This window comes from Haliotis rufescens, unplaced genomic scaffold (genome assembly GCF_023055435.1).
Source record: "Haliotis rufescens isolate VD_foot unplaced genomic scaffold, xgHalRufe1.0.p SCAF_76, whole genome shotgun sequence".
Taxonomy (NCBI): domain Eukaryota; kingdom Metazoa; phylum Mollusca; class Gastropoda; order Lepetellida; family Haliotidae; genus Haliotis; species Haliotis rufescens.
The window spans coordinates 245015-268640 of record NW_025964368.1 but is presented as its reverse complement, the minus strand read 5'-3'; the positions used below and the strand labels follow the sequence as shown (position 1 = coordinate 268640).

Here is a 23626-nt window from a genome sequence, read left to right as displayed (position 1 = left end):
CTAGACTAAATCTAAGTTTAGGTATGTTAATACCGGAGATAAAAACGTTTTTCTTCCATCACACGAAGATAGTTACCGCTACTGCTAAACTAAAATCTAAGGATATCCTATTACGGGTCAGGTCAGATGGACCTTTCGCGAACTTTGACCGACCAATGGAATGGCTGACAAGAAGTCGCCATTAACCAATCAGAAGGCAGCTTTCTCGTGCTTTACGCACTAGTTTCAAACTTGCGACTACGCTTCGAAACATTTATTGACAAATTTTTCTATTAAACATTTGAAAACTGAACAAAAGAACATCTGGAATGGCTAAAAGATGGTCTAGATTGTAAGATGGTCTAAGGCGCCGCGATTCGCTGTGCAGAGTTGCGTCCCTTGGACACGCCAGAAACCTATGATTGTGGGTTCGAATCCCGGTTCACCCCGTCTATGTGTCTAGGTTTGTCAGCACCATACCCGTGCTCGTGGGTTTCACCGAAGTGGTAAACGTCTGAGACCTGCATCACTTCGGGCTTTCCTCCCACATTAAGCTGACACGCCACGATATAGCTGTAATACTGTTAAAAGCGGCGTTAAACCCAACTCACTCACTCACTCACTCACTCTGTAACTAGGCCAATCGTCAATTGCCAGATTGATACACGTTATAACAGTAAAGAACAATGTAGAGAAAACGACGTGGGTCATGAAAGCTGAAGCAAGTTTACTATTTTAAATCAGTCCGAGTCTAGTTCCATATAAGTGCTTGACGTCATTTCCATCACGTAGAAAGATGGTGCTACGGAAAACTACCAATACCGTTGTATTTAGTATAACAATGTCTATTAACAAATGTATTTTCAGGTTTGTGAGTATAATTCATAATTCTATATTCATTATTCATTATTCATTTACTGCTAGTTCACGCCGTCGGCTCTAAGTGGAATGTCTTGCCAGATGACTGGCAACCCCTTTGATCAAGCCGAAAACCATGATAGAGTACATTGAAACACCCCATGACTGGTACTTCGGTTGACGGGGCCATTGAATCTTGAAAAAACAAGATCCCCCTTGTCTGAGTACCATGGGCACCCGGACCTATATTTCTGAACACCGGCCATTCATTTCTACAGGTGATGGGTCAGTTGTCTCATCAATACTCCAACCTGACTCAACCTCAGCACGTTTCGTAAATAAACATACCATTTTCGATGATTGCTGTTTCAGATGAAAGAGGGAACAGCGTTTACAAGTCAAGTCTTGCAGACAGAGAATTACGATGGATAACAAAACACATTCGCAAACACTATTTCTTTTTATTAAAATACAACTGAAGACTATCACAGATTGCTTGTCGATAACAATGATACATTAATTGATTGGGCAATACGTCGGACAAAAACACAAAGCTGATTTTGTATATATAAAATGATTTTTCAAATATCCCAAGTGAGAAAAAGATAGACAAAATTAATTTTGGTTCACAGACATTAGACCGAATTTTCAGCGAGTTTACTTTGACAGCTTTCGCGGCGTGATTTCTACGCAACATCTACAATTCGCGCCGGAATGTTTTTGGTATTTATAAACACAACACTAAAACAATATGGAGAGGTTTGTAATTACAATTTACAGTTAGATGCCTCTAATATAAAGATTTGTCCTTGAAAACGTAACAGTATACCAAACCACAAAGAATACATTTGACGTTTGTCTCAAACATAAACCCGCGTACACATAAACACACAACATGGCTATAATGCACCACATGCCAGACATATGGTTATTATAACGTTTGTAGTGACCTACTTCAGGTACAAGTCATTAAAATGTTTGTTAACAACACCAAAGACGTTGAACCGCACAATAAGGACCATCAGAGGCCACTACGAATACAAGAAACCTCCAAAACAACAGATGACATCACAGGTTTATCGTGTCATGATAATAAACTAAAACATGCGTATATATGTCGTGCTGTACATTCACGAAACGTGCCTAAACTGAGGGGTACCAGAAAGTATACCGAGTTTTGTTTTATATGTAATTGAAAATTGAAAGAACTGTTGTTAAATTTAATGTCTACTTCAACATAACATCACTCATTGCTGCAATTGTTTGGAAAAAGTAATCTGTAGCTGGGTAATTTTGTTAAAACAAATTGGTTGAATGAAGAAATTAATTTGCAACCTTGTGTCTCCTACGATGTTGGAAATGTAAACTTGTGGCGAAAAAGCATATGTATTGATATTCAAAGATAAGATGTCTAATATATCCATCAGCATTTGTGGATTGTACGAATGTTTTTTTTAACTTGTAAACGTTTTAAAGCAAATTATATTTTTAAAAATATAATCATGTGGACGTATTCTTTCGTTGCTGACTATGCGCCTGTACAGCTAATATTTTTGATATTATAGCTAACTTGAGATATTTTCAATTGAAACTCAAACATATAACAAAATCCACTGAGAGGTATTGTTTCTCTTGCTCCTCAGGTTAGTTTTGGTCATAGGACAAACACATAAGTCTGTTACTTTACAGCTGCTTTCAAATATCTTTTCCCTACCCTTTAGGTCCGTTTCCCAAGAGAAACATTGTTCGTTGAAACAACGAATCCAACTCACTCACTCATTCACTCACTGAAATAAATACTGAAACAAATATCTCCAAATGATCCTCCCAACCTGATGTAATGCTACAAACAATTATCAACTGAATTTGTTCATGAACACCTCACACTGGACAGAAAGTAAATGTATAAACAAGCGTCCAAAGAACATAGTTCGTTATTTATATCTATTAAAAAATAATTGAGCGCCTGTTTATGTTGGGCAAAATAATTGAGTCCTAAACATTTAAAAATGTGATATCAAACCAACCAATCCTCTACCCCACCGAAAATCACCATTGGTCCCCTAATACGTCTGGCAAATATTTCTAATGATGTCATTTACGCAAGATGGTCTTTATCTGGTTCAAATATTAAATCCGTAGAGATTCGTAGGTTCTTTCCAATTCTTACCTGCGCACATGATGACTAACGGCACTTTTATAAATGTATGTAGGGTGTCATGCAGTCCGCGGATTCAAGGGCAAGATGTGCCGCACAACTATCATGGGATGTACAAGATGAGTTTTCACATATTGATGTTAGCTTTTAGTTATCACGATGTTCCTTTCCCCGATGTTCCGCCGGATGTGCCCGCAGCATCTTCATCACTGGGTGCTGGTGTTGATGTTCCGGACCGGGTTGATGTGGGGTCTCCACGCAGGGAACTCCTTGGCCCGTCTTGCCCTGTTGTAATCCATCACGGCGAAGGCGTGTCTCTTGAACTCGGGCTTGGTAGCATTGGGTGGAGTGTTGGTAGTTTCCAGGTCAAGGTCAAAGTCCTGGAAGCAAGGGGAGGCAAGTCAGTGTCAACCCTGCTATCGATTACAACAAACATACACGTCGATTACAGCATAACAAGGAAGACACAATTTTATGGATAACAACTTCTTTAATACTGTGAAAAGCGACGTTTCGTTATAGATCCCTATTCCGTTGTCAACGGTATAAGGATCTATACCGAAACGTCGCTTTTCACAGTATTATAAGGATCTATACTGAAACGTCGCTTTTCACAGTATTAAAGAAGTTGTTATCAACGGTATAAGGATCTATAACGAAACGTCGCTTTTCACAGTATTATAAAGATCTATAACGAAACGTCGCTTTTCACAGTATTATAAAGATCTATACCGATACGTCGCTTTTCACAGTATTATAAAGATCTATACCGATACGTCGCTTTTCACAGTATTATAAAGATCTATACCGATACGTCGCTTTTCACAGTATTATAAAGATCTATACCGATACGTCGCTTTTCACAGTATTAAAGAAGTTGTTATCAACGGTATAAGGATCTATAACGAAACGTCGCTTTTCACAGTATTATAAAGATCTATAACGAAACGTCGCTTTTCACAGTATTATAAAGATCTATACCGATACGTCGCTTTTCACAGTATTATAAAGATCTATACCGATACGTCGCTTTTCACAGTATTATAAAGATCTATACCGATACGTCGCTTTTCACAGTATTATAAAGATCTATAACGAAACGTCGCTTTTCACAGTATTATAAAGATCTATACCGATACGTCGCTTTTCACAGTATTATAAAGATCTATAACGAAACGTCGCTTTTCACAGTATTATAAAGATCTATAACGAAACGTCGCTTTTCACAGTATTAAAGAAGATGTTATCCATAAAATTGTGTCTTCCTTGTCATCCGTCAACTTCTAAGTAATGCCTATCAAATCATTTGATTGCAGCATATATACAACGAAGATGGATGTCGTGAGTAGTCTATGATAACGAACGATATTCTTATCAAGTTAAGATATTTAGAGATAATTTTATTGCCATGGTTACGGTATTATAGGTGGAACATACCAGGTTGCTACCGGATCTGAGGTACTGCGCTCTGATTGGCTCTCCAGGTTCTGATTCATTCTAGGAGGAAAATCCACGTGTCAAAAGCCTACTCGCAACTAACTATAGCTTAACTAAACGTTATGCATGTTTGTTTGTTTACTTGTTGTTTAACGCCGCACTCAGCAATATTCCAGCTATATGACGGCGGTCTGTTAATAATTGAGTCTGGACCATCATGAGCATCCATCTAGGCAATTGGGATACGATGACATGCATCAACCAAGTCAGCGAGCCTGACCACCCGATCCCGTTAGTCGCTTCTTACGACAAGCATAGTCGCCATTTACGGCAAGTATGGGTTGCTGAAGACCTATTCTACCCCGGATCTTCACGGGTCCGTTATGTATGAACTCATTAAATATAAGAAAAAAAACATGTCCAAGGGAAACCTTGCCTCAGCAAACAGTTCGATTAAGTTATTTTATATGTTGACATTGCACACACAGACATAAACGTCTATATTGCATACATTGTGATTATATAAGCGGGTTTATAAAGAAATGCATTATCTTCTCGAGGCAAGAGTGTCCATTAGCCTCTATCAAAGCCTACTTTCACCTTTGCCAGTTCAAGCCTACTTTTCTTGATCATGGCGCCACCCCATGTAGAACACGAGTTGTGTCCTTTGTGGTGAAAACACGACATTCAATCAAATCGCTGTTCCTGGCTTCACGGGGGCATGGGTGGCCCAGTCGGTGGCGATTCGCTGTGCAGAGTTGCGTCCCTTGGGCACGCCAGAAACCTATGATTGGGGGAACGAATCCAGGTTCGCCCCGATTGTTTCTAGGTTTGTCAGCACCATACCCGTGCTCGTGGGTTTCACCGAAGTGGTAAACGTCTGAGACCTGCATCACTTCGGGCTTTCCTCCCACATTAAGCTGGAACGCCGCGATATAACTGGAATACTGTTAAAAGAGGCGTTAAACCCAACCCACTCACTCACTGTTGGCTTCACATAATGACGGCCTGGTCGATCGGATACCAAAATGAGTTGAGATTTCAACCCCGACTTACAAACAAAATGACAGATTACCACAGTAAAGAGAAACTTATTACTCCCGCGTTTCGCTCTTACAATAATAGAGGCATACATACGACACAGTATCAAGTTAAACTGTTCATCGCAGTGACGTGAAACGCTCTGCCTGGCTCGCCTACAAATAGCACTGAATGTCGGTCACTTCGATTGAAAACTTCGAGAATAACTATCTCCACTTATTTTTTGGAATAATTTTATAGCACATTCGGCAGGGGAAGGCTGTGGTCATAGCAGCAACCACGTTTCGGAACCCGGATGTTGATTTTGTAAAACGTTCTCTGGTTGGACGCTCGACATGTGCGATTGTCCAATCATATATTAGCACAGACAGGTAGATTTGAAATGGCAACTGGACTCTGATATAGGTTTGTTGACACGCTTAATTGCCCACTGGAGATGTATACACATTGAAGCTGATTATTTGGAATATTCTGTCATTTGCCTACATTAATGATACTATCGTCGTCGTCGTCTTTCTTGGAGTTGCTGCCGTCCTTGGTGTCTCTGTCGGGAGGATCGTCGTTGCTGACTTTCGATTTGTTTTCTTCCAGATCTTTAGAAGTTTTATCCTTCTGCAAGTTGAGCATAATTATATAAGAACTTGAATTTGTATCTCAAATTTAAGATATTATTTCTACACTTTACACACCTATGCCTTTCTGTAAGAGGCATTACTTGGTTCACCAAGCCGCCGATCACACTTGTTGAATGTTGTTTAAAATTATTTGTTAACGTTCATCAGTATTTTCTTTCTTGTCAGAAAGCCTTTTTGAGCCCCAAAGCCTTAATTTCGTTTCGTTGCTTAGTTTAACCTTTGTTATACTCTATTTCGTTTCCTTCACCATTCGCTAATTTCAATATGTAACAAAATGGCAGCCACCTACCACGTGCACGACGAACAGAAATACAGTCTTTTGTGTTTAAAACAGGCTTGGCGTCTTATATCCATAACGAACCACCCATTCCTCACCCATGCACCGTGTTTTTACTTTCAGGCATGTCTGTATGTTTCAGTAAGAATAAAGGTTCTCAAAAGGGTTCGATATAGGTAGGGAAGTCACTCTCGTCTCAAAGAAACGCGTTCTAAGCCGTACGTTTCTGGTACGAACACTTGGTATCATCACTAGTTCATAGTGATTCATAAACACATACTTATAATATAGTCGCAATCGTACAGTAGAGTCTGCTCTTAATAAAGACCTCCTGTGATTGCTGAAATGGTTTGTCGCCTTTATTTCATTTCATGCTTTATTTCATCCGACCGATCATACTTTTACGATGTCACCTCGTGGGCATGGATGTCCCAGGCGCCGCGATTCGCTGTGCAGAGTTGCGTCCCTTCGGCACGCCAGAAACCTATGATTGTGGGTTCGAATCCCGGTTCGCCCCGATTATGTTTCTAGGTTTGTCAGCACCATATCCGTGCTCGTGGGTTTCACCGAAGTGGTAAACGTCTGAGACCTGCATCACTTCGGGCTTTCCTCCCACATTAAGCTGACACGCCGTGATATAACTGGAATACTGTTAAAAGCGGCGTTAAACCCAACTCACTCACTCACTCACTCTTCCCACGTCAGGATGACACATGGGGCAGAGCTGAAATACTGTTCAAAGCGGCGTTAACCCGCTGGATGCCAGAGGGACAGATGTGTCATTCCTCTTTCACCCTAAGTCGAATAAAATTCAAACATACATCACACACACAAATACAAATTTTGAAGTCTGTGGGAAATTCCCTGTTCGGTGATATCATCCACTGTCATTTTAGTCAAAGCAAAATTGCTTAAAATGTCCTCTGAAAATTCGGTACATTGTACATGTCGCCATTTTTTACATATTAATAAATTACCATTCAAGGCATTCTTTACAGCACGTTTTGAAATGTAAATTTAGGATATTTACTCGGAGAAATGAATTTCAAAATTTCACAATTTTAATTTCTCACATCAAATTCTTGGGCGGTCGGGTAGCCTAGTGGTTAAAGCGTTTGCTCGTCACGCTGAAGACCCAGGTTCGATTCCCGACATGGGTACAATGTGTGAAGCCCATTCGCCGTGATATAACTGGAATACTGTTAAAAGCGGCATTAAACCCCACTCACTCACCTCAAAACAATATATCACTGCATTTTTGTCTCATTTTTCACTAACCCCACGTTTGTGACAAAAATCCGTAATAATTCAAAGATTGTCCGCGGTTCACTCTGGAGACAAACAAACAAACTAGAGACAAACTTGTATGTTTATGATGACGTGCACATCTATTTATAGTATATTTTGTGAAGTCTCCTGTCGGGGAGGATCAAAAGGGGAGATAATTCAAGAACCAGAACGATCAGAATTACATCAACACCTTTGTAAGGTCAAATGTACAACGCAAACAGACACCTCCATTACCCCAAACATAGAATGCATCACTGATGATGCCATACCTTGTCTCTCTCTGGTTTCACCCCGTCTTCCCGTGTTCGCCCAGCCACGCCCGTCTTTGTGTTGACCACGCCCACCCGGGTCGGCTGTTGTGGTTGATGAAAGATCTTCTTGCTGGCCTGAATGTGACATTCGATAAATCTAGTTCACATGTTTTTGTGTTTATGTTAAAATGGGTCACATGTTACGACTCAGATAAGTGTTTAAGTGATATGTTTTGAACACCACATTTCAGGTAATTTAGATCATTTGTTTGTTTTGCTTTTTATTGTTTAACGCCGCACTCAGCAATATCGCGTCGGTCTGTAAATAATCGAGCCTGGACCAGACAATCCAGTGAGGTGAAATGGGGTTTAACGTCGCGTCCAAAATTATTGCACTTATATTGCGACGTGCATGTACGTGTGTGTGTTTGTGTGGCTGCTTGTACTAGTCCGGACTGATGCCGATTTATAGTGCTAGCTCACTGAGATACCATCCCGCAGTTTAACATGAATACCCCACTCAGACACAGTATACTGACTCCGAGTCGACCAGTCCTTGTTTTAGCCCCTTAATGCCGAGCGCCAGACAGGGTAACAACAAGTACCATCTTTTAACGTCTTTTGGTATGTCGGGGATCGAACCCCGGAACTTCCCTCTCCGGGCGGACGCTCTACCACTAGACCATGGAGGCGGTCTGACAATCCAGTGATTGACATCATGAGCATCGATCTATGCAATTGGGATATGATGCCATGCATCAACCAAGTCAGTGAGCCTGACCACCCGATACGGTTAGTCGCCTCTTACGACAGCATAGTAGCCTTCAACAGCACCATCGGCTTCTATTCTAACCCGGATCTTCACGGGTGTCAGGTATATTAGGGCGTATCAGCTTGATGTGAGACGAAAGTCCGAGTGAGTGAGTATGGTTTTACGCCGCTTTTAGCAATATTCCAGCAATATCACGGCGGGGGACACCAGAAATGGGCTTCACACATTGTACCCATGTCGGGAATCGAACCCGGGTCTTCGGCGTGACGAGCGAACGCTTTAACCACTAGGCTACCCGGCCGCCCCTACGACGAAAGTCCGCAGTGACGAGTCCCATAAAGATCCGTGTAAGAATTTGTCTTCAACTACATATACTTGTCGTCGGAGGCGACTAACAGGATCGGGTGGTCAGGCTCGCTGACGTAGTTGATGCATGTCATGGTATCCAAAATGTGCATATCGATGCTCATTATGTCAATCACTGAATTATCTGGCCCAGACATAATTATTTACAGACCGCTATCATATACCTGGGATATTGCTGAGTGTGGCGTTTAACAACATACAAACACACCAAAGTGACGTAGATGGTATAGCTTTTCCACTCTGGGGAAACCCCAGCCACGGGTATCAGGATATCAGGTATCAGCGGATCCTGGCTGTTACGGGAGACAACTCTGCACAACGAGTGACGCCTATTACCACTGGATGATGCTTGCACCCTCGTTGTTTTGGCTTAGTAAGTGAGTGAGTGAGTTTGGTTTCACGCCGCTTTTAGCAATATTCCAGCAATATCACGACGGGGGACACCAGAAATGGGCTTCACACATTGTACCCATGTCGGGATTCGAACCCGGATGTTCGGCGTGACGAGCGAACGCTTTAACCACTAGGCTACCCGACCGCCCCTGTTTTGGTATAGCATATGCAGCTATGACATATACCAGTATGAGGAGCAGGTAGTTTAGTCCAGGGGTCAGTGCTCTTTTCTAGCGCTACAACAGCACTAGGCTATGATACACCACTCATAGGCGGAATAGACTCCTTCCCGCTTTAAATACTCTTAGACAGGCTTCTGATCCAGGCGATCATAGCATCTTCGTACCCCTTTCTGTTTCTTGTCCTCGTGTTGAGGGTGGTTGTAGTTCAGGTCGTTCATCACCGTGACAACGACAGGGTCTTTGGAGTTGTAGTCACGTGAAGTTACAACGGGAGGCGGGGGAGTCCTCTTGTTCTGAAGAGACAGGAAAGAAAAAGAGCAAACCTTTCCTAAATGATGTAGATGTTTTGTGCCTAAACACGATTCATCCTAAAGAATTAAGGATTGCCTGTCATGGTTATCAATTAACTATGTACAAACGGATCTTTAAATATATGTGAGATTCGAATTGTAATCGCCCGGAATGCAGGGTTTCCGGATCAATAGGGTTTAATTGTAAATATACTACTTACATTAGCCTTCCATGCTTGCCTGGGTTTACTGTCAGTCTTGGTTGCCGGGGCATACACCACGTCACGGTCCCCCTGGGTCTCCAGGCGAGCCCCCGGGTGCTCCCTCAGATACTGGAATACACGGGAGAGAGTGTCACTGCCTCACTGAGGTATATGTGTATATGTTCACCTGCATGTGTCAACGTGTATATGTTAACCTGTATATGTCAACGTGTATATGTTCACATGTATATGTCAACGTGTATATGTTCACATGTATATGTCAACGTGTATATGTTCATCGCATGTGCCAACGTGTATATGTTGACCTGCATGTGTCAACGTGTATATGTTTACCAGCATGTGTCAACGTGTATATGTTCACCTGTATATGTCAACGTGTATATGTTCACCTGTATGTGTAAACGTGTCTATGTTCACCTGTATATGTCACCGTGTATATGTTCACATGTATATGCCAACGTGTATATGTTCACCTGTATGTGTCAACGTGTATATGTTCACCTGTATGTGTCAACGTGTATATGTTCACCTGTATATGTCAACGTGTATATGTTCACCTGTATGTGTCAACGTGTATATGTTCACCTGTATGTGTCAACGTGTATATGTTCACATGTATGTGTCAACGTGTATATGTTCACCTGCATGTGTCAACGTGTATATGTTCACCTGTATATGTCAACGTGTATATGTTCACCTGTATGTGTAAACGTGTATATGTTCACCTGTATATGTCAACGTGTATATGTTCACATGTATATGTCAACGTGTATGTGTCAACGTGTATATGTTCACCTGTATGTGTCAACGTGTATATGTTCACCTGTATATGTCAACGTGTATATGTTCACCTGTATGTGTCAACGTGTTTATGTTCACCTGTATGTGTCAACGTGTATATGTTCATCTGTATATGTCAACGTGTATATGATCACCTGTATGTGTCGACGTGTTTATGTTCACCTGCATGTGTCAACGTGTATATGTTCACCTGTATGTGTCAACGTGTATATGTTCACCTGTATGTGTCAACGTGTATATGTTCACCTGCATGTGTCAACGTGTATATGTTCACCTGCATGTGTCAACGTGTATATGTTCACCTGCATATGTCAACGTGTATATGTTCACATGTATATGTCAACGTGTATATGTTCACCTGTATGTGTCAACGTGTATATGTTCACATGTATGTGTTAACGTTTATATGTTCACCTGCATGTGTCAACGTGTATATGTTCACCTGCATGTGTCAACGTGTTGACACAATCAGATGAACATATACACGTTGACACATACTCAAGAACACAGACACGTTGACAAATATATATATGACACATTGACGTCTGAAGTCACAAACAGACTGATGATTGTAAAACAACAACAACATTGTCCGAAGACGCTATATCTGTCCGTGACTGTACCTTGTCCATTGGGACGAGTTGACCATTTGCTAGCTGGACCACGTGGACAACATCAACACGTGGGGTAGTGGATGTGGGCGTGGTTCGCACCTGCGGGGAAAGTCCTTCAATATCAATCGAGCCTATCTTTACGGATAACGGCAGCTCAGAAATGTTCCCAACAGCTGATACTGATCGTATTCGCGTCCATCCAATCTCGTTAACATAAAACGTCGATGCCTCATGCCGTCAGTCTGACAAACCCTGCATGGAAGGTCACGTCAGGCGAACTGTGCGTGAACGTGACAATCCAATTAAAATTAAAGAAGAGCGTGTTTTAAAGCCCATCAGACATCAGTTTTCCCAAACCATTCAGCTTCGTTTCTGCACCACCCGTCCCTAAATCGGAATATCGCTCTGAACAAAAGAAAACCATACAAAACACACATTTTCTCATCACAGTGTATCTTTTTGAGTGTTGATGCCTTGGCATTCAGAACCATAGCGTGTTAAATATGTAACATTGCACGACCTTTATTATTCTTCATCCGGGACTGCCTGTTCACGTTCGTTTTCGAGATACGGAAACGCAGCTACGAATTCTGTGCTTCCTCATACCGAGAATTTTGAACGCTTAAATATTTGATTAAATTAAAAGTAGTTTTTTTAGGGATTGAGCTTTCGCTGTGATTATCTTCAGAGTCCGAGGTGAACATGAACTCTCATCTAACGCATACATACCTTAGCAGGGACGTGACCGTACTGTTTTGGTTTCGGCTTTTGGGGTTCCTTTGTTATGTACTCTACGTATGATCTGTTCGGGGGATACTGTGAAAGAAAATCAGATAAAGTGTATGTTACTTACACCACTGTCAACAACATCCCAACTATTTATATCACGCCATCCTGTGCAAACCAGTTCGTGATCCACCATCCACGCGGTTGGATTGCGATCTCAAACATTTAACCAGACCACACAAAGCACCAAATTTCATTTCACTTGTTTTTAATCAGCTTGCTTTTAATCTTTGGACTCAGTTCTAACGAAGTGCCACTTTGGTAGTATGAGAATTTATTTCTAAATATAAATTTCTCGTTATTGCAATCATTTGTTTATTTTCTCGAAATTTCAAGTTATTTTCTCGTTATTTCGATCATAATTTTTTAATTTCAATTTCTCTCTCGTTACTTAGATTAATTTACTCGTAACTTCGATTGTTTTCTCGTTATTTCAAGTTTTACGATATGGCTGAAATATTGCCGATGTGACTATAAATCTTAACTCACTTACTCACTATTTCAAATTTATTTTCCAAACTCGAAATTTCGTTTTTCTCTCGTTACTTCTATTATTTTCTTGTTACTTCAATTATTTATTCGTTACTATAATTATTTTCTCGTTGCTTCGAAATGATAATTTCGAGTTAAACTTGAAATAACGGGAAAATATTCGATATTTCGAAAAAGTAATTGAAATAACGAGGAACTTTGATTGAATAAAAACATTAATGCTACCAAAGTCATTAGGCTTTCGTAATTTCTGCCCTCAAATCCCCACAAAGAACACAATTTTATTTTTATAATCATTAATTTGCAAAATCAGTCGACCAAGCTTCACACAACACGTACCTGGCGCTGTCTGTTACTGACAGGAATAATATACGGCCCGTCATATTTTCGCCCAGGATCAGTTTTCGTGTAAGTATATCTATCATCATAATAGTAACTATCTCCTCTGTGTTGCTGGCTGCCATAGTAACCCTTATTGTCATGGTAACCTTCGTCATGGATGTCTGCCGTGGACGCTCTGATTCTGTTATAGTTAGCACAACAGCGTCCGCTAAAAAAAATGCCATTACAAATATTTAGCATTTTTGTATTCTTTTACAAACAATTTATTTTCTAATTCCAACTTTGTTATTAACTTTTGGGAAAAACATTCGTTTTGCAAACATTGGTATTTATATTTATTTGTGTATTAAATATGTATAGTCTTTACTGTATCTTTACATTATACGTAAAATATTTTAAAAAATTTAAAGATCTGAGTAATCATATAAAAGTCCACGCTTAATATGCCGAGGTGTTGATGATGTAATTGTTTGTCACAAATATTTGAATTGACTGAAACCTCCGTTGTGTTGGCGATACCGGAAGCGCCCGTAAAAGATATAATAGCGTACATTTCAAATGTTCTTTTGCCGTTTCCCTACGTAAAGGTAATAATATATTGTTTCATTTTAAAACGCAATTGTTTGAAATATATTAGAATACAAATGACATTCTATTGTTAGTTTACATTTAACCCAATATACAGTTCAATCCAATTATCTTAAAATTATACATGACACGCTTTGAAAGAATTCCTTGTACGGGCCTTTCGTTAGTCCAGCTATGTCTAATCCTTCAAACCAATTAACTGATTTCACTTATTTATTTGAGAGGGTCAGATAAAGCTAGACTTTCCCTGGGCTCCCTGTTTATTTCTGTTGGTGCAAGTGCCATGTGTCTGTGTATTGAGCGTACCGACAGCAGCAGTAGTAGCAGGCGAGGGCGAGGCAGGTCGCCGCGATGAGGGAGAGGAGGATGGCGCACGTGATAGGCACCCACAGCGGCACAACTGCAACATCATCAACAGTTACGATCAGCATGGTATAGTATTTACATTCATACATTTAACATAAACTTTAATTATAAGGAGACTAAGTAATTCCTGTGACGTATTTTACGCGTAGAAGAGTAGCGACAGAATATAACGCAGTTTTTTTTCTGCACAAACCGTATTTCTATTTAATGATAGCTTGATGATTAAATTTGGGAAGAAAGACCTAAATGGTTATTGATCTTAAGTATTTACAATCTGGGCACACCAAAGGACAGGGTGTTGATGTCATGAGGACCAATCGGAGCCTATACGGGATTCGACACCATGTTCGGCGGATCCCGACGGATCGAAGGGACGCAACTCTACAATGGGAGCTGCGACGCCTAGATTCCGTGGCCATCCGTACTGTGTCCACTCAGGTACAGAGATGCTTATGGGATGAAGCATATACTGAGAGCTCAGACTTGTGATCAGAGCTCTCACTTATCCAAAATCAACGTTCTATAACACACTGCCCCTAACCAAACATAGCTTGGGTGAATTTAGGGTTCAAACCTACGATGAGCGGATCCTCAAACAAAGGGAGTAAACTCGCAACAAATAAGTGCCACTCGACCAAGCATGTACGAGGTACGAGGATGTCAAGCAATGTGTGACAGAGTGAGTTGAGGTGAACGATACAGAATTCCAGTTATGATCACGGCGTGTCAGTTTAATGTGGGAGGAAAGCCCGAAGTGATGCAGGTCTCAGAGTTTACCACTTTGGTGACACCCGCGAGGAACGAATGGTGCTGATAAACCTAGAAACATGATCAAACCGAATCAGGGATTCGAACCAGTGATCATAGGATTCTTGCAAGCCTACATGACACAACACCGAACTGTGCCGCCTTAGACCACGGGCCACCCGTACCCTTAGAATACCAGTAACGAAGAAGATGGTGGTGATGATGGAGAGAGCGATGAAGATAACAGAGATGCAGCAAAGCTGATGACAATTGTTTTTTTGTTTTTTGTTGTTTCACGCCGCACTCATCAATATTCCAGCTATATGACGGCGGTCTGTAAATAATCGAGTCTGAACCAGGGAATCCAGTGATTGATATCAAGAGCATCGATCCACGCAATTGGGATACGATGACATACATCAACCAAGTCAGTGAGCCTGACCACCTGATCCCGTCAGCTGATGACAATTAGACTCCCGGGTCAAAAAACGTATACACCCATGTTTGATGGTGTCTAAAGCTGAAACAAACAAAAATGATTATTCATGGTGATGTATTTGAAATGGGTATCATAGTTGTGTTTTGGACCTTAAGAGTTTGCAGTGTCACGCCGACTGTTTTCAGCCGTGTAACGATTTTATAACGTTTATAATTGTTTGTCATATTCAATTTTCAAGTGTATGGGCGGTCGGGTAGCCTAGTGGTTAAAGCGTTCGCTCATTACGCGGAACACCCGGGTTCGATTCCCCACATGTGTACAATGTGTGAAGCCCATTTCTGGTGTCCCCCGTCGCGATATTGCTGGAATACTGCTAAAAGCGGCGTAAAACCGTACTCACTCACTCACTTCAAGTGTATACTTTCTTTATCCTGTCGGTAGAGTACAATATAAAGATGACGGTGAACATCATGACGACGGCTATGATGACAGTGACAAAAACAACGATGTTGTTGTCGATAGGTAATGCGTACATTTACAGAGCCCTTACACTGTACAGTTGGAGCAGTTGTGGTGATATATAACGTGTCCAACTTCGGCAAAACTAGTTGACGTCTAAAGAACACTGACTGTTTGATTGGCATTCTAGAAGTTGATGAGTAAATAAGAAAAAAGTACAACTTTATGGATAACAACTTCTGGTTTATTGCATATAGCGATGTTTCAATGTAGATTCTTACACTGTTATCGACAAACAAGTGATGAGCGGTATAGATGCATGACATGTTGTGATACGCAGCATATTAACTTTGACAACAACAGGCAATAGAGCGTTAAAAACACATCTGTTCATCTTCCCGAGGCAAGGGAGTTTACTGACTGTAAAAGTCCAGGTCCACCATTGCCTAACTAGGCTTGATTTTTGGGCTCGATCGTAGCGCCACCAGTGGCTGTTACGAGCTATGTCCCTCCTATTGACCAATCAGATTCCACCTCTCATATCACTTGCATTTGGTTCAAACAAAATGGCGGTGAGGGTCAAGACGATGTGATCGATAATCAAGATCTATATTGTAATAAAACGGGTCTTACTTCGCAAAGTGCATCAAACCACGTGAGCACCTTCATTAAAAACATGAAAAGATTTGGAAAATATCTGTTGACGCCGAGGTGGCGGTACGCATGCTTTGCAAATCCTGCAGTCGACGGAGCAGTTTACGAACCGGATGTCGATTTCTTTACGCGATTTTGATTGGACTGTTAGTCCAGCCGAAATATAACTCCATAATTCCAGCCTAGATCGGCAAGGGTGGAAACTGGACTTTTATGGTCAGTTAACTTCCTTTCCTCGGAAGGAGGGGGCACGGGTGGCCCAGTCGTCTAAGGCGCCGCGATTCGCTGTGCAGAGTTGCGTCCCTTGGTCACGCCAGAAACCTATGATTGTGGGTTCGAATCCCGGTTCGCCCCGATTATGTTTCTAGGTTTGTCAGCACCATACCAGTGCTCGTGGGTTTCACCGAAGTGGTAAACGTCTGAGACCTGCATCACTGCGGGCTTTCCTCCCACATTAAGCTGACACGCCGCGATATAACTGGAATACTGTTAAAAGCGGCGTTAAACCCAACTCACTCACTCACTCACTCCTCGGAAGGATGCACTCTGTTAGTCACGGTATGTGTTGTATTAAGCAGTTTGAAACTACACTAAACACACGACCTACCGTCATCAGGCGTATTCTTAATAACGGTACACACAGGGGGCGTGTCTGGGTACCAGGTGTTAGTGCTTACACACGTGGCCCGGGGGTCACCTGACGTCATGGAGAAGCCCGCAGCACAGAAGTAGTCTACGATGTTGCCATTCCTCACCATACGGCCGTTGAGGGCGGCAGGGGGGAGGTTGGTGCACGATGAGGTCATAGTGATGGTATCTCGTGATGTTCACCTGTCAATCATTCGGTGATGCCGACTGAAGGTGCGCATTGCATTGATGAAGTAAACAACTGGAAAACACAAACAGGATTATCGGCATTGCAACTTTTCCGCAATATTCCAAGTCTATCACGACTGCAGTATACTGTATCAACATGTACGTATATATCTAAATTGATCTTTAGATATTTGCACGCCCAATGTTTCAGTATATGTTGTTATCTGTCAACGACATATCGGTAAAAAAGTCAAAGAATAATAATAGACAGCACGTTCTATTTCACTTTGCCGATTTCATTTGTCGATTCTATTTACCCCCCATCAGGATCTGTATGAGATGGGGATGTAATATTCCTTAACTTCTATGATACATATATATTCCTATATTATTTTATTACATGTACAAAGAGTACCATAACGGGATAGCATATACGGTAAATTAATATGTACATAACCTGAAATGGTAATTACACAATATATGTTACATTAAATACAATACTTCATTTTCGGCTGTGTGTAAACACCAAGAAGTAGAGTTTAAATATCATTTTCTACTTTAGAAGAATCAAATTTCTTCTGTTGTTTATGTACATTTTACCAAATACATATTTTTCGTCATGTCATATGTCAATCTTTGAATGTAAGTTTGTTTTTAAATGTTATGACAAGGTGTGATCCGTTTCATTTAATTAAGGATTGACTGTGTATAAAAGTCGGCACATCGGTTTTTCGATTCATACCACAATGAACAGAAAAAAATACACAGTCAATCCTTAAAATTAAATTCGACAACGTAAACGTATTATCTACAATAGTTTAACAAAAAATAGTTCTAAAATTCAAAGCAGACAAATATGACGAGATTGACAAACGGAATTCGCTTGGAACAGGCGTAGGAATACATACCGTTGCGTGACATGAATCAGGTGATTTTTTAATTTATGCACATAACTCGACACGCCCACAAATCAATAGTCAAACAACGGAGAGAAGGAAACAAGGTTCATAGGACCTGTCAATCAAGGCAAGAGGTCAGACTGTAACAAACCGGAAGAACTATGTCAGGGACAAGGCGGCTGTTTCAGATGACATGGTCAGTGACCGCCAGATTCAAATATTAGTTTCCTGAGAAAGGGAAGACACAATTGAAGAAATGCGGATTAGAAAATAAACTCAAAGATTTGAAATTTGTGGAACCCGGCGAGCCCTAAAAAACAACAACAGGCGAGCGGGCCTCCTGTTTGTTTCCTTCTCGGTCTTCGGGCTCAAACAGTGGTTTGGACATGAATATGCATGGATGTCGCTAAAAAGTCCTGTGCATGACGATACAGGTAACCGGGAAAGGAATTCCCTCGACTGTTATATTGGATTCCCCGACATTCCATAGTAATAAAAGTAGTCCGCAACGTTCCACCCATGGGGTATGAAGACACGCAGTCAGCCAAGGCACACAGTTTAACAACAAAAGATAGATGCATGATGTAAAATGTATTGATAAGATCAAAGTCTCAACGAAATCAACATTTAAAATCACAGTCATACAGCATCCGATATTGGCAAGAATTGAGTAGGGGTAGCAAAACTTGCTGTCAACGTAATGGACAAGGGGCACACTTATCTAAAATCGCTCAACTTCAATGACACGTAACATTAATAGCGTGTATGACCACCTTCTGTTACAGGACACGCAAAAAGTCTCCGGCGCCCAGAAAAGTCAGTCGTATGATGACATCACGTGGGATACGTCACCGTCTTTCTTGGAAGGCCTAGTTCAGTTCTTGTCGGTTTGGTGGAGGATGTGGTCGCTGTCGAACACGACGTTACATGACATCCCCGACGTGATCTATGGGGGACATTTTCTGGGGCTTGCAGGCAACGGCAATACGTTGACGTTGTTGACTGCAAGGAAGTTCTGTACGATTCGGGCTGTATGGGGTCTCGCGTTGTCATGCTGATAAAAGGACACCACGTGGCAGCTGTTGTAGAAATGGTATAACAATCGGACGAAGAATGTCATCCATCCTGAACCGTCAAATGTCCGTTAACGATGGCCAGTGATGTTCTCTCCTGCCCACAAATTCCCCCCAACACCATAACATCCCCTCCACCATACGGCACGACCTCCTGAACGCAACATGCCTCCGTTCGTTCCCCCCTTCGACACTAAACACGCTGTCTTCCATCAGCTATGAACAGACAGAACCGGCTTGCATCAGTGAAGGTGACCCTTGTGAAGGCGACAGTAGGGGCCCATCTCAATCTCCGACGACGATGTTGCGCGGTCAATAACTGTCCTGGCCACTGTCTGTCGACTAACCATATGCCCTAATGCATTCGTCGCTAATGGCTGTCAGGAATTGATTACGCAAGTACCGGTCTTCATTGGGCGTAGTTACCATGGGTCTCCTTGTTCGTGGGCTGTCTGCTGTCTGCCCGGTCTGTCTGTAACGTTGCATCAGGTTAGTTACACCAACACGGGAGCAACCAAAAGTTCTAGCAATGTGGACATGGGTGGCTTCCATCTGTATCATACCAAGGGTCCGCTCGCGTTGTGTCAGTCGTGGTATTTCCGTGGTGTTTTTTATCTTTAAAAGTGAGAGTATCTGACATACGGTCCATAGAATTTATGTATCCTTATTGCACGCGTATTTTCGACTGCCCAAGCGGCACATTTTTATTACTTTTCCACCAAAAAACAACAACCAAAAAACGTGCCGTGGACGTATCACTTTCTGCTTAGAGCATTGCTGTGTTTGGACGGCGTGTTTTGCTTAAATTTAGTTTGAACTGGTATTTTTAAATTTTTGCAATTTCATTTTTAATGTGGTAAAGTTTCATTTGGCCGTCAGTTTAGAAGATCGATAGATACTATTAACGTGTTATACAGTAAACACTATCTTCCGAAAATACATTTTAAAAACAATTTAATGTCATTATATTAATACTTCTATGGCAATAACGTTTCCCGGCTGGTAAAACTCTTGATCTGATTTGCAAGATAAATCCAGTTTTATCACACCTGCTCGGGCCAAACCAGGTATTACATATCCCCCCGGCAGGAGGTGACAGGTGGCCTGTCGGTGGGGAGTATCAAAGCAATACGTGTTTATGATTCTGTCTTAACTCTTCGTGTTGTCAGGGAAGGCTTTTATAATGTGATTTTGATAGCCATACAAATGTCCTTTCATCAAGGATAGTATAAAGCTGCTGTTATTACAAAAACGCAACCTCATATGTCTATTAGTCGACCTCCGTCTGTGCTTTCGCAATTGGGTGTCTTCTAGCGTGAGAGAAGGTTGTTGGTGGTAAATAACCTAAGATATGATTAAATCATTATTCACAGCTGTATATATTCTATATACACCTAAATAAAACACATTAGATTATATGCTTGTAATGCCCTTATTGGCATTTTAATTTATTGAATATGAATATATGAATATATGACATATAACAATTCGTTTTCAGGACGTTGACAAAAAATATTCTTATATAATTTATATATACTTCAAACCTTCAAAATCAGGTGTATACATACATATACACATGTACGTTTTGTTCGCGAACACATATAAATATGATATATAATCACATGAATGATATAAAATAATGAAAGATAGAATAAGCTATTTATGTGATTAATAAGCCAAGTTAACATGGCATTATAAGAAAACAACATCGTGATGACAGGCGAACAAACAAGTACAACCACCGAACTCAACACTTACCTCGCAGATTCCACTTTAACTACGATCGTTCTTGTAAAGAATAACCTTATTTCTAACAACACATTCGTAATAACAGTCCACCGCTAAAGCGTTCCACGTAAGAAACCCCACAGTGAAAATCAAATTCATTTTTTCGTCGCCAAGAAAATGGGGGAAGTATCGAGTGTCTGCTTTGAGCGTGTCACCCCTAGCTTTACAGCTCTCGCAACTTGTTTGTTTTGTGCTCAAGCCATATCACTGGAGACACAGTACTCAAACGTTTGCTAGCTATTGAAACTGGGTACTTGCCAGTCTTCGGAGGTTTAACGTAGGTCTATATTTATCTGCGTGAAATTCTGCTGTGAATCGTTGCAAGTCAAGAGCCTGTACTGAGAGATATTGGCGTGAATGTAGTGTAGGTCTTGGAGACTGTTTCGCGTCACTTACTGTGTTTAAGCAAACACAGGGAACAAAGTCTTGTGTGTTCATATAAAGTGTAGAAAAACTGATTATATTTGATTAAAGACGAGGTTGTATGTGTTTATGATTGATAGCGATAATTGGTACTTAAAGGAAGTTATTTCAATACCCTTAACGATTTCTTCCCCTCTCTCTGTGTGTCTTCTCTGTGTTCATCTCTCTCTCTCTTTCTCTCTCTCTCTCCTGCGTCTTTCTTTCCAACTCTCTTTCTGTCGTTCGGTGTATCTCTGTCTCTCTGTCTCTCTCCCTCCTGCTCTCCCCTCTCTCTCTCCTGTTTCTCTCTCCTCTCTCTCTCTCTCTCTCTCTCCCTCTCTCAGAGGAATATTTATATTGACAGCTTTACTATTCCACTTCTAACACAAATATTCTAACACCGCATTTCTACTTTTATATACAGTTTAATTATCTCGGAGTGGTTTCAAGAGAGGAGTTACATTGTGAACTTAACTTGCCAATGCGCTGAACCCCTTGCCCTCGCTCTTCGGCGAGATCTTGGCACAGCTGTCTCGTTAAGTCTGCTTCTTCTAATAGCCGGCACCGATATAGGCCGCATATAACATAACAACCTGACGGGCAACAGAAAATATCCATCATGTTTGATGGTGGCTAAACGTTAAACAAACAAGAAATGGTTAGTCCATGGTAATGTATCTGATACGGGTATCATTGTGGTGTTTTGGACCTGAACTTTGTTTCTGCGACTGTTTTCAGACTAGTGAAGTTTTAATAACGTTTGGGGACCGCCTCCGTGGTCTAGTGGTAGAGCGTCCGCCCGGAGAGCGGAAGGTCGGGGGTTCGATCCCCGGCCGCGTCATACCGTTAAAAGATGGTACTTGTTGTTACCCTGTCTGGCGCTCGGCATTAAGGGGCTTAAACAAGGACTGGTCGGCTCGGAGTCAGTTTACTGTGTCTGAGTGGGGTATTCATGTTAAACTGCGGCATGGTATCTCAGTGAGTTAGCACTATAAATTGGCATCAGTCCGGACTAGTACAAGCAGCCACACAAACACACACACGTACATTCACGTCGCTATATAAGTGCAATAATCTTGGACGCGCCGTTAAACCCCATTTCACCTCACCTCACCTTTAATAACGTTTGTAATTTGTTGGTCAAATCCAACTTTCAAGTGTATACTTTCTTTTTCCGTCTGGGTAATAAATAAAGAAATGATTTGGAATTCAACACAACTAAATCTAAACAATGCATAGCCATTAATACATGCTTGTGAAGAAAGACGCACTGTTGTAAACTTTTCAAATGTATACTTTCCTTTGCCCGGCCGTGTATATATACAGCTGGTATTGTGTCTCATGTTATTTTCTAGCCAAGGGGCACGGGTGGCCAAGATACCTAAGATCCTTGGTTCGAATCCCAGATTCTCCCTGACTATGTTGCTAGGATAGTCAGAGTCATACCTAGCTGTTCAGCCAAAATGGCAACGTGTCTGTATCTTTTCGGGCTTTCCTCCGAAAATGGTAAAGATTCAGATTTTATATTTCTCCACAGACCAGTCTTTGTTTTTATCAAAAGCTTGACGTCGAAATATATTATTGAATTCATCAGCTATTGCCGGGGAGTTACAGAGTGAACATAGACATTGTTCTCTGGGGCCAGTCTCGACTGGTTAAATGTGGTTATAAGTGCGGTATTTTAGGTAGATAGAGATAGTTTTCAAAATAATGGCATTTCTTTAACATATTTGTAATAGAAACCTTATGAACTCGACAATATTGAACTTCTCCAGGACTGTAGTAAATGATGGTCAATGTTCTTTCCACAGACTAGCCACTTGGTGTTGTACTTACATTGCATACCATATACTTGGGTCAGGCCACACGAGCTCAATAAACATTCTAAGGTCTAACATGTTATACTATTCAACCGACACCAACCTCACTCTCTCACTCACGACGACCACCAAGTTTGTGTCACCCTCAGCGCATTGTTGAAATGGACAGACCTGTTTATACGTTGTTGAAGTGTGATCATGTTTCTGTCCACAACACAATGCCAAGTGTTGGGTGTACTCCGTGACGTCACATGCCACACAAGATATATTCAATTTGCCACACAAGATATAGTGTCTGGCAAGTTGCCATTGTGTAGGAATGCAGGTGTTCCTTGTTGTATTCTTTCAGAAATAATTATTTTAGCTCGGGGTCATGAACACTTAGAA

At 41.2% G+C, this 23626-nt stretch overlaps 1 protein-coding gene across 3 annotated transcripts; it reads right to left on the bottom strand.

The window, feature by feature from the left end:
* Positions 1–1282: 1282 nt before the first annotated feature.
* LOC124136013 lies at positions 1283–23445 on the bottom strand. Of its 3 annotated transcripts, none has more exons than XM_048388687.1 (12): positions 23360–23445; positions 17049–17330; positions 14083–14176; positions 13186–13396; positions 12298–12384; positions 11578–11667; positions 10151–10261; positions 9804–9932; positions 7945–8061; positions 5960–6085; positions 4433–4492; positions 1283–3375 (listed from the first exon to the last, which is right to left on the bottom strand). In XM_048388687.1, the coding sequence occupies exons 2-12, from the start codon at positions 17245–17247 to the stop codon at positions 3202–3204; spliced, it is 1398 nt and encodes a 465-aa protein (XP_048244644.1). In that variant the 5' UTR covers positions 17248–17330; positions 23360–23445; the 3' UTR covers positions 1283–3201. The 3 variants fall into 3 exon arrangements, with proteins under 3 accessions (XP_048244644.1, XP_048244643.1, XP_048244642.1); XM_048388686.1 differs by lacking the exon at positions 23360–23445 and adding an exon at positions 21276–21384; XM_048388685.1 differs by lacking the exon at positions 23360–23445 and adding an exon at positions 20988–21247.
* Positions 23446–23626: the final 181 nt, after the last annotated feature.